Genomic DNA, 12,821 nt, shown 5'->3' on the forward strand with positions numbered 1-12,821 from the left:
TGTGACATATCCGGTGTGTTGGTATACCCCTGCTCCTCTTCTTCAGGCAGTTCCAGCAGGGAGAGTGCAAATGCTGTGGGTCACCTCCTCGCTTCTCTTTCTCCGCTCGCCCTTAGAATCTGGTGCTCTCATGTTTCAGCATGCGGATGTTGGTAAGCGTACCGCTGCCCCTGTGGTGGTATCCGTAAGCCTGGTGCTGGCCCTCCAGTCATCGGGCCGTGCTGCCCGACGACATGCTGGTGGTGGGACTGGAGCCGCCGGAACCCCGGTCCTCAAAAACACTGATCTCTAGCTGTGAATGTTAAGGATCATCACATAATGAAAAGGGCATTTTGGTGCAGAGCTTAGAGACAAAAAAAAAGGGACTACAATGTGGCAGTTTGACAAAACCATAACAAGAAAATAATCACGGGGAGGCATTAGCAACGCAGGGAGAAGTTCACTTTTAGTTCACTTTTTGAAACCGACACCATGGTTAACAACTGTATTGACTAATAATTGTTGGTAACAGGTTGGCCCTGGACTGGGAGCCTGTTGTTTGAGTCATTCTGGGCCATGCATGTGTGATGGTCTGCTGGATACCTTCTCTTTCTCCGTCTACGTACACTGGGTCTTCTCCAACTAACAAAGTGAAATGGGTTGGCCGCTTTTGAAACTTAAAAACAAAAAACAGAAACACACAAAAAATACACCAAAGACAAGCGCTGGTTGACTGTAGAAGCTTTTTCTAAAATGACAAAATTGTGCAGGTATCGGATGGGTTAGTGTTAAGTTGGGTCGCACTCTCATCTTCTTATGTGTTTACCCTGTGATGGACTCACCAACAGTTGGGTGGGATTGAAGATTGATGGTTTATAAAAACGTTACATTTACAGTGGATAACTGTCCATAAAATCATCTTTCCTGCTTTAGATGTACTCTTGGGAACAATAGTTGGCAATTAAACAGCTAATCACCACGAGCTGGCAGTTTGCACATAGACTTTGATTGCAATTTATAGCAAACAGGGAGGATTCTTCAGTCTTTCATCAAATCCAAATGTTTCAAGAAGTTACGCAATGTTTTTCCACCTGCCATCTATTATTAGTCCTCTCCATTCTGTACAGTTCTGCTGAGCATTTTCATCCATTATCTCTTTTGTTGCACACTTGAAGAGCGAGCAGGTGAGTGAAGGATACGACCCTCATTCCTCTCTCTATGGGGTCGGTGAGCAGCAGACCTCTGGGAGCATAGATCTTCTCATTCTGCTCCTGGATGTACCCTGATATCTTCTTCAGGACCTGGCATAAAACAAGAAGTCGAGCCAGGTGAGACAAGGATGAGAGGACATTGAGAGATTATCCCAAATTGATTAGAACCCATTGATATTTGAAAACACAAGTGGATGATAATCTGACTGCAACAGTGGATCCATGAAAGGTGATCTCCAGATTTAACCTCCTCCTGTGCCATTTTGTGAGGACAATACAGAAACATTAAAAAAAAAAAATCTGTTTGCAGTATAGTCAGCATACGGCATAAGTTACCACAGTCTCTCTTATTCTTCAGCATTTGAATCCGAACTCAGTAATTCCATTATGCTCGGACGAGAGCAGTCATTTTTTAATAAACCTGGGACTGATTCAGTTACCTTCCATTATGAGAAGTGCATGGGGCCGTTTATTTAGATTTCATTGCCAGTGAATACATAGTTTTGCAAGTGAGTATTGCATCAACTTCATAGACCACAGAGCAGCAGCAGAGTGAATCTGTGCACTTCAGACCATGCGCTGGCACACACATTCACACAAGCGTGCTGTATACATTCTGCTATGCAGCATGGCAGCACACACACTGTTGACCATGACCGGAGTTGCGTCTCAGAGATCCAAGTGTAGCGTGTTGTCCAATGTTGCTGCTGAGAGCAAACTAAATGACTGGAGACTGATTGCCAGTCATGCTAAGTGGACGGTGATTAGATGAGGTAGCATCATTAGAACAGCTTCTTTAGCCTCAGCGATGCCTCTGAGGGCAATGCTGATGTGTAATGCCTCTCTTAAAGTCTGTCTAATCATGTCAGTCTAAGCATCGTGTACTCCGTGAGGGCTGCCGCCACTCCTGCAAATAAAGTACACTCATTAGGAGCTGAAACCAAACGGACTGCATCTCACCGTGCGGTGTCATCAAACTTTTATAGGCGCCTGTCATTGTCCTAATGAATTAATGTCTAACATTGCAACTACAGAAAATGACGTGGATCGTCCTCTACGGAGTTATTATCATGATGAAGCTGGCAGAATTTGGCATGCATACCCGTTATGAATATAATGACCAGGAAGCTGAGATATAGAGGTTTGTGCTCATACATTAGTCGTTATGGTGACCCCTGCAGTACAACTGACCAAACACAGACAGTATCGTATCGCATGCTTGTAACATGGGCATGTCAGTACAATCGAGAACATGTATTAATGTTGAAGAACACGCAGATATTAAAAAAAGAAATTAAATGAATTTCACCCATTGTGCTTTTTTCTAACATTTTTTAATTCTACAGCGATAAAATCTAAATAAATCTGGACTGCACAGTCATGAGAGGGTTAACTGTCACTTTTTATACCCATCTTACTATAGCGGCCGAGGTGAGAAAGATACAGGAAATCTTTCAAAAGACTATTAAATTATCCCCGATTATATGCCATTGAAAGCTACAGAAACTTAAACAACAGTCTGAATTTCACAGAGGCAACAACTTTAATGGATTTGTTCCAGATGCATCCTCTGAAATGTGAGGTGTAACATATTTTTCTGCTCCCCTTAAACTGATTGATGAAACATGACAGATTCACGTCCTATTTTGTGAGTTGCTAAAGGTCACGTAGCCACTCGGCCTGGAGAGATTAAAACAACGCCAACCAGCAAACAACACACTGAGCCGCGCTCCGCCGGGAAGTCAAAGGCCTGTCACAGCTGCAGGCACAGCTGCTAATATAGTGACCTCTGGTAGTGGAGACAAAACACCAGAGGAATACTTCTTTTTGTCTCCCATTGGAAGAAGAATAAAAGGCCTTTGCAACGGAAAGTCTGGAAAACATTAAGACACTAAATATCTCTGTAAAAATCAACTGAACTGAAGCCATCCAAAGCCGGTGGTTTGCTTCCTTGCGGTTCCCAAAAATCAGTGAAGTCTATGTGAAATGACACTAAACATATAGCAATCAATATTTCCCTTGGAAGATCATATCCACACATTTCTTGATGCAATATAAATGGGTGTCTTTTGTGGAAAAATCTCAATCAAAGAGAATCAGACATCACAGCAAAGAGGCCGAGGCACACAGTGGAGCCCTGACTAATCGGTTCACTCCGGTCCAGGGAAAAGGCCAAGCCTTTCACTCGCGAGCGAGCTCTCGGGGCAGCTCAATCCTCCTCAGCGTAACAAGATGACAGACAAGTATCCAAGCTGGGCCTTGGTTGTACTGGCATGTGTGTCACAGTCTTATGGGGAAAAGCTTTCTGATTGCAGTGATAGACACACAATACAATCCTCTCCTTATGTCTCCAAGTGCGTTATAAAGGGATTTCCGCGGGCTCACGCGAATCCTGCGCCGTACGTGCGGCGCATAAAATAGGAAATGGAGCGTACGAACTGCGAGCGAGGTGATTTTTTTGTCCTCGCACGTTTCTTTTTTGACATGCTGTGTGCAATCAGAGCCTTTTGATGGTGTGAGCCGAGAGTGTCGAGGGGCCCTGGGTGCTCCAAAGAATCTGCTCACTGAACCTCTGCACACAGTGCGCCAACGTGGGTGGGTCTTTTATCACCATCACTCGTAGCGTTATTCAGCCAAGATGATTAAGTTATACAAATAAATAAACAACTCTCCTGTGGAGCTGATAGCATCTCGGCAGTTCAGTGGAGCAGCACCCAGCTGACAGGGGGATGAAAGGTGCCTCACAGCGAGCCGTTTCTGCACGACTTCAGCACGGCAATAAGTTGGTTCTTTTTGTGCTTCTTGGTCAAACTCCCAGTAGCTCCGCAGTGCTTTGAAGCGGCAATGTTTACAAAATTCAAAACAAAAAAAAAGAGCAGGCAGATGAATGTTGCGGGTGACAAGAGATCAGAACAGAGAAGCAACTGCATGTGAAACATCAGGTAAGCAGAACATCACAAGAAAATTAATTAGCTGTGTGTGTGTGTGTGTGTGCGTGCGTGCCTGCGTGCAATGGTGGAAAGACAGCCAATGTACCACAGAGAATCATATTTCTTTTTCTTGTTCCGTCTGTTAATGAGTCTAAATAACTCTGTGTTCTGCTCTCTTAAAGACTTACAGTAAATAAACCAAATATTTTGTTTGCGTTTTCATAAGAAATATACAAATATGGCTGTGACTAAATTGTGTGGATAAGCAGGAAGCAAGTTTTGTATTTAATTCTTTGCTAATTGTACAACCTACTAGAAAAACAGGGATCCTATGAAAGAACCTGAAATATTCAAGGCTTCATAATCAAAACAATGGGATGTATGAATATTTAAGGGGTTCAGATAAATGGCAACAAATGACACCTCAACTGTAGGTATTATGAAAAGTACATACAATATTCAACATGTTGGGATTCACTTTTATCTATCATATAAATCAACTGTGTCAAAAATAAGCAATTAACTGCACTGTCTGGTTTTCACACACAGCAAGCTAGAATACACTTGGAAAACACAAAGGCATAACTTACAAGTCAATACATTTATATGAATTATGTATTGTGTTTGGTTACCATCACTTTTCTAAGTTTGAAAGTTGTGAAATTTGAATGATCAGTGCATTTATATAGAAGGAATAATAAACAGTCTCATGTCTTTAACATAGAAACTGATGCAATGATAATTTTTGGGAAGAAAAGCAGAAGAAAGCAGAGTAGTTAGAAATGTCCATTTGTCGTAGAGCGCAGTATACAATAACATTTTATGTACAAATTGAAATGTAAAAATAACAAATTAGTTCTTTTTCTTTCAGCGCATGAGCTGAAGTTTTCCAATCACTTCTGCGGCGCTGTTTAGCCTTTAGCATTGACTTTATACTTATTACAAACACGACACAAAAGTGGGTATTCAGCCTCTTACTTAACTCTTGTTTGAAGGTTTATCCTGTGTTTTTATGGGTGAATGGTATTTCTGGTCAACAAGAAGAACATAGCCATAAGTTGCAAAAACATTTAGGCGTGCACAGATTTATTACCTTCTCATAGCGAGTCTCCATGCAGAGGAAAATGATGTAAGCTGTTGCACAAGCCAGACATCCTTCCAGGTACGATTGGCCTCCGATTTTTTCTGCCTCCACATAATAGGAGTTCAGAGTCTTCACTGTTTCCTCCAGTAGTGTTCTCTCAATCTAGTTGCAAGTAAAAAACAACAACGACAACAACAACAACAACACACATTTAGTGTGGTAGATGGAGGCCTGCACACAACATCAGGACGACACAAGTGAAAAGTGCTCTGGCGGCGCTGCAGGAGCAAGCTGCTCAGCCATAAAGACACCTGCCAAACATACCAGCTGAATTCTGTTCAACCCAAACTGCTCCCAGTTTGTGGAGCCATTAACAAACACACCTCACTTGTTGAAGATGGAAAAAACCAAGATGCCAAGATGAAAACTCGCTTGTAGAGGAACGACAGCAATGGGTGGTGTGGTCTGAGCATCCGACAGAACATGTTTGCTGAGAATTTATGTAAATTTAAGAGTCTTCTAATGGCCTCTAACACTGACCCCCGCTGTTCCTCTGCGTGTGTGTGTGTGTGTCCGTGCGTGAACTGTCTGATTCAGATTCTAATTACTTGAAACATCTACAGAAAGACCGTGAATATCAACACAACCAGGTGCTCAAACAGCAACAGAAAAACCTTCCAAATTAGTCACTCCAATGAAAAGCTTATTCTTTCCGCCGGTACTCAGTGTAAAGATATTTTTTTTGCTTCAACTTCCAACTTTATCATCTTTGCTGTATTCGTGAACAAAGAGAAAAGTGCAGCTCACAGTGTCACTTTACTTTTTAATTGTGTGATAGTTTATTTTATATTCCAAACCGATGAATAACATTGTATGTGTGTAGTGTGTATTAATTAATTAATTAACGATGTGATCAGTTTGGCTTTTTTCAATGTGATGAAGCCCATCATGTAATAATGTGTCAATAGTGTAATAAAATAATTTATCTTGATCATAATAACATTTTGACAATAATGCAATGAATTATTACAAGTTCAAGGAAGCATTTAAGAAATGTTTTCAGAATGTAATAACTGCAGCTATTACTGTGACGGCTGAATTTCTTGGTAATAAAAAAGCTCTATTTGCACACTTTGTGCTGTTTGTCTATCAAAATTAGTTATGGTGGTTGAGATAGTCATCATAGTGATTTCATTGAGAATACAAATTCTTTAACACTCACAGTCTCAATCGTGGTTGTAAAACACGTTTTGCTATTTTATTAGATTATTGACAAGTTATTACATTATAGACTTTATTACATTCAGAAAGGCAAAGTTATTACTTTATTTGTTGTTAGAAGGTGGAGCTCGATATAAAAAGCAGTTATTCACTAAGTACATGTTATTTCTGTTTTTACACACAAGTTTACTTTATTGCATGCGTTACCGTGGAGGTTTTATCCCGATTGCAAATTGTAAAAGAACCTGGGATTGGAGGATTTGTTCGCTTATCATTTATTATTCCTTCTTCTATTCTGTCAAAAACAAATATTTTGGGACTAAAATTGAGGTAAATATAGCAATCAAAATGATACAATAAGTTTTAGTGTAAAACTATAAACAGGTGTGACAGTTGCAGGTGTAAATATCAATACCTATTCTACTCATCCTCTTACTAAGATAATAATAAGATTAATCCCTGCAAGGAAAAAGATTCTGTGGAATGGGAGGATAATTCAACTAGCAGAGGGTGACTCTAATCCATCCACTCGGGCATATTGCAATCTGGATACGCTACTAGAATTACCGTCTTTGATTGACACATTGATAAATCATTGCGAGTGTGAAATTAGCCAACATATTACATTTAAGATATGAACGTGTTTGTTTGTGCTCACCCTGTTTTCAAGCTCTGAAGGGAACTTGGCCTGGAAACGACACACGGTTCCTTCACTGTAGTCCCTCTGGATAAACACCTTTGTTACCAGCGATGCACTGTGCCGCAGCTCCTGAAGGTTGTGGAACTGAGAAAGAGGGTAGACAACAGTTATTGCAGGTCTGTAGATGAAAACACATTCAGGGACAATGACGAACACCATGGAATTAATATCTTTGGACCTTTGGGGACTTCACAAAACCACAACAGTCTTTTTAAATTGATATGCACAAAGATTTAAAATGACCAGTCAAGTTTAGAGTTTGATCTGTAACTTTAGCTTAAAAATTTCCACTGTAATTCCACTCCTCACTTTTACTCCACAGAGGAAGTCCCTGAGCCTGGAACAATTCAATAGACGATTCAATATTTCCTGATGGTTTAAAGATGTTCCATTCACCTGGTGCAGGTGTGTGAGAGTGAAATAATTCTACAGGAACCGCAGTGAAGACTTTCTGTGCTGAGGTCTCTCGCTTCAGCACCCCAGCATCAATAGACCATAACGCAGTGTCTGAGAGACTCGCCTGCTATTTGGTGAGTGGTACGTTTTGCACCCAAACAGTCAGTCTCCACATAAGCATGCAGCAGAAAGCACGTGGGCCAGTTTAAACGTGTCCCCCGCTGATCTAAATCACTCTCCTCGAGAGGATGGCAATTAGCGATACACTAACAGCGCCAGGGGAGAGAGACGGGGACGGTGGGGGAAAAAAATGGTGAAAAAAACGAAGTGAGAAACACAAGTCTGCATTTGATAATAGTCCAATAATCTAATAAAAACCTCAGTGTAGAGGATATGTTTAACTTTGGTGGAGCCGTTGCCTTTATTTCCTACATTTCATTCACACTAAATGTGGAAATTGGACAAACTGCAGCCGTGTTTCTGTTTTTGAGAGATGTAATACCTGCTTGGAGGAGACGTTCCCATCCTCTGCACAGTGTGAGTCTGATTTCTATTGGGTATATCACTCTCAACCAGGAATAGCATCCAAGCTGCTATTTTGGTCTATTCACAGCCACAATCATTTTGCTGCCAGAGCTTTAAATATCCTTCTTTTTTTGCCGTCTGTGTCGTACTGAGACAGCGCTCCTCAGCTTATCTTCAGGCCATCATGATGAACAACAAGTTGCTCTATTAATAGAAGCAACTTTAAATTCAGTTACATTCAGATGGTTGAGGGTTGGGTTCTTAAAGATCGGAACCTGAGGGCTGCAGAGAATGTTCATGTTTTTCAAAGCAAGCTCAAGAGCTTCCTTTTTAAAAAGGCTTTTAATTAATGTACTATTTTTACCTGTTGTAGGATTTTAGAAATGTTCTTTATTAAATATTTTGGATGTATACAATAACAGGAGGTGGGTGGGCGGTTGGGTATCATTCTGCTTTTATTTAGTTTTTGCCCTGTTAAGAACTCGCATACATAATATATACATAACTGACAAAAATTGATTTGAGTATTTAAGAAAACATAGAGGTAACCAAGCCAACTGACCGAAAGCTCCGTCTTTTGTGTGATAGTGAGAGTAGGTGCGCCCATCAGTGTTTCACTATAATGATTTGGGAGAAAAACAAAACTGATGAAAGAGGAGTTCTGCAGCCTTTCTCAGAAGCTTTATCTATTTTTTTTTCTGTTGCAGCCCCTCTGTTGAGGAATGAGCTGCCACTGCCCATCTGACAATCCTCCTCACTGTCCACTTTTAAAACTAATCTTAAGACCCATTTTTATTCCTTGGCTTTTAACCGTGTTTGAGACTCTCTGTGAGATTTTATTGTTTGGTTTTTACTGTATTTTACTGTTTATATTCTTCTACTGTATTTTTTTTTCTTTTCTGTCTTTCATGTGAAGCCCTTTGGCTTCACCCACAGCTGTTTTAAAGTGCTCTATAAATAAAGCTGACTTGACTTGACTTTACAAAGAACTCCTCAGCTAACAGGGCCTGATTTATGAAATGTGCTACATTGCATGTAAATACATTGCAATTTTAAGTGCATCTTGTTAGAGATTAACTAAAAACAACAGTGAGTGATGTTATGTACAAACACGAGTGTTCAAATGATGTGTGCATCATTGCTCGTGTTTAATACGGGGTGATTGGATGAAGCGATAAACTAAAAGTGATCAAATGAAGTTGGACTACAGAATGATAAAACATATCAGATTATTACTGCAAATACATATGGATTTGGCACAAAAACAAATGTGGAATATAAAGCATCACAAAGTTGATGAAAAAAAATAAAACATAACAGGAACATCTGCAAAAGATTTAGCTTATTTTCAAATGCAATCATAAACAACACAGATATTTTATGAATCACAATATAAATTAATCTGTGAACATAAACTTCTCCCATTGGTTTGTATGATCTGGAACAAATGTCATGCCATATATACAGTATAATGATAAACACGCTTCATGGACTGTGTGTTATTTTGAGAGACTGTCTTTTACATATTACATGTTTGCACTTGTTTTTACGCACGGACCTTCATCAGATCAACAACATGAAGTTTAATTTGACTCTTAACCAGGTCTGCATCTAATGTCCCTTTCAATGTTCTTTCCTTAAGAAATGTTGTTGAGAGAAACACTTTCCCTTGTACAACTTGTGATTTTTGCAGCTTCATATCGGTCAGTTACTCCCAGTGTTCTCTTTGTCCTGCCTGGGCACTTTCCAATAACACCAGTGACTTCATCAAAGACTTCTTGAGACAAATACATACTAATTTAATGGCAGATTTTTCTGTCCAATAAGGGCTCGGTGTAAGTGCTCACTGCTGGCAGACTACTGATATTTTCTCTCTTGTGTGGGAGATCAAGGTTCAGATCAAGCTATTCCCACATCTAAAAATAGTGCCCGAGCAGACAGCAATGTGAAAGTGTCTTTCAGATCACACAGGAATCGACTACTTCTGTCTGACGTCTCCTTCTGCTGTTGTGTTTATTACTCTTAGCTCTGCAACAATCGGTTTGCTCACGAATTAAGCACAGACAAACAAACATTGTGAAACATTAGCAATGGAGAGGAAAGGACCTATCACTTGGTAACATGTTAATGAAAACGTACACAAACGATAAAACGAGATTAACAGACACACTAAACACACATCTAATTAATAAGGCAGTGACACTTTCAACAAATGTAATAGACTGTAAATCCTCATTCAATTTGTGCCCTGCAGTTTAACACAGTTCATCATGAAGGGAATTCCTCTGGTAACAAACCATATTCAACTCGGTTCTCCTATATTCATGGTCAGTTCACTCTGACCCCCCCCCCCCCCACACACACACACATACACACACACTGTATTTCCTCCGGTTTTAAATCTGCAGCTCTGTGTGTGACTCTCATTGGCATGACATGTTTCCTAGTTAAGTCACTCCGACTCAAGGAGCACACAGCGACAACAAGGGTGAGCGCTGCCAGTGGGCAAACATCGCAAATGATACGTACACAATTACAGCACGCACAGAAAATGCACTCAGCGTCGAACGGTTTGTTCTAGTCTCTTGTAGCCTTTTCAGTCGCTTTTTCTGACTTGCAGCTCTCAATCTCCCTCAAATTAAAACTGGTTCAAAGCCACTGGGAGCAGTTTTTTTTTTCTTTTTTTACTGCCAAGATGGATTTGCCAAAGGTTTATAAATCAATGATGTTTGGTCAGTGTTGACAAAACAGTGACATTTCCATGACATCTAGTTTGAAGTTCAGCGAGTGACGGGCCAAAGCTGTGAGAAACAACGTTTACAACACAAATGTTGGAATAATGTTTCGGAGGAGATTCAAGCTGATGCCAGTCTCTGAGCTGATTACTTTACTTTGACACATTATTCCCCAGTAGTGAAACTCCAGCAAAAGCTTTAGCATACAGACCAAGAGGAAGATTGGCAGTAGTGGACTTAATAGATCCAGAGACCATCCATGCAGCACAAACTGTGCAGAATGAGCTGATTGTTACTCAGTCACTTAACTGAGGTATTTGCTGACTTGGCGTACAATAAACGTCACACAATGAGCTCTAATATGATATGTGACAGAAAGCAGAAAGACAGCAGGCAGAGAGAGAGAGAGAGAGAGAGAGAGAGAGAGAGAGAGAGAGAGAGAGAGAGAGAGAGAGAGAGAGAGAAGAAAAAGGGTTGAGTGGATAGATGGATAAAAGCATAGGAAGCAAACTCAGTGCTTATCTCAGCCTCCAATCACTGATGGTTACAAACTGCAGCAGCCTGTTCACATTAAATATGCTGTGGATAATTGATGGGCTTTGGACATAAAATCCATCCTGAGTTCACACACTGCAATGTGTGTTTGTGTGCACGCATGTGTTTGTGTATATGTGTGAGTTTGTTATTGATGGGGCTTGGACAGCAATACTGGCATACCACCAGAGGAAATCATGGCCACGGTGCCAAAGACTCAGGCTAAAAAAAAAAAAAAAAGATTATCATGAATCTTGTTCAGTTTGCTGTCCACTGCACATTTTACCAGCAGCACTGCTCTGTATGAATTTACAATGTAATTCGGCCATAGCCCGGACATCACACATAAATTAACATGAAGGCCCATTATTGACTGCATATGTGCTTGTTTCCAATGTAAATTCTGTCTCTTTTAGTGAGACCACCATTATGATAACTAAAGCAGCATTTATGGGGACACTGCCAAAGGCAAAGGGGTCCTCAAGAGAGGAAGGTGCGTTTCTGACCTTAGAATTTCTTCACAGTTTTTAATGATACTGAAAATACATTCACAAGTACTGATGCTGGTGTTTTAAGTTATTAATTGTATAAATGTGACATAGCGTGACGAACATCATCACTCCTACAAGGTCTCTGCATCTTCTTCAGGCATAGGCTACTAGTCATGGGTGGAAGTGAGGGCAGCAGTCTTCTTAGTATATTTCTTATTGTAAATGCAAAGATAAAACCCTGTCAGGCTAATTGATATGTATGAAAGTGGGGATAAAAGGAGAGAGTGTCCCTGTCCATGGTGCTGACTGCTCGATCAACATCATCCTTTCTTACCAGTCTCCTCAGGTTTGAGCCAATACTCCAACAGAATAGCACTGGTTTCTTACAAGAAGACAATACGTGTAACTTATAGAGAAAAAAAAAAAAAAAAAAAAAAAACAAGCAAAAAAACCCCCAAAACGCTCTACAAGTTATGCATCTGAGGATATCCCTCTGAAATTACAGAGGTGGAAAACAGCACTGAAAGTGGATAAAACAGAAGAACATGTATTCTCACGCTTGCAAGCAATGTCAAGACTTGAAATTCAATCTACCGACTTGCCTAAAATAACGCACCATCCACCCCTACCAGCACAAACCTGAGAAACACAAGGAAGACGTTCAGTTTATCAGATGGCATTTCTCACCCCGCATAATGCATCACCCACACAAGGTGCGGATCTCCTCCTCCAGCTTTTTTTTTTTTTTCCCCCCTTCGTCAACGTGCATAAATAGAAGGTCTTGGATGTCCTACCTCTGTCGCCATATTGCGGTGAAGCGATGCGGGATCTGTCCCGTGCTGTAAACCGCCGCCGTGTGCTCTCGTCTCGTGCGGGACTGTGTCAGAACAGCAGGCTCACGACTGAGCGCACACGCGCCGCTGTGTGTGCGTGACTGTGAGCGCGCCTGTGAGTGAGTGAGTGTACCGCGGGATGAAGTTATGCAAATCCTAAGAATTTCTATTAATGCGTAAAT

General features: G+C 40.7%; 1 protein-coding gene across 1 annotated transcript; it reads right to left on the minus strand.

Annotated features, from left to right (window-relative positions):
- Positions 1 to 208: 208 nt before the first annotated feature.
- golga7bb (golgin A7 family, member Bb) lies at positions 209 to 12,612 on the minus strand (the record flags this gene model as incomplete). Its single annotated transcript, XM_080507147.1, has 5 exons — positions 209 to 292; positions 1,179 to 1,280; positions 5,214 to 5,366; positions 7,084 to 7,209; positions 12,601 to 12,612. The coding sequence occupies 5 exons, from the start codon at positions 12,610 to 12,612 to the stop codon at positions 209 to 211; spliced, it is 477 nt and encodes a 158-aa protein (XP_080363273.1).
- Between the last annotated feature and the right edge of the window lie 209 nt (positions 12,613 to 12,821).

The sequence above is a fragment of the Blennius ocellaris genome (genome assembly GCF_963422515.1).
Source record: "Blennius ocellaris genome assembly, chromosome: 13".
NCBI classification, from domain to species: domain Eukaryota; kingdom Metazoa; phylum Chordata; class Actinopteri; order Blenniiformes; family Blenniidae; genus Blennius; species Blennius ocellaris.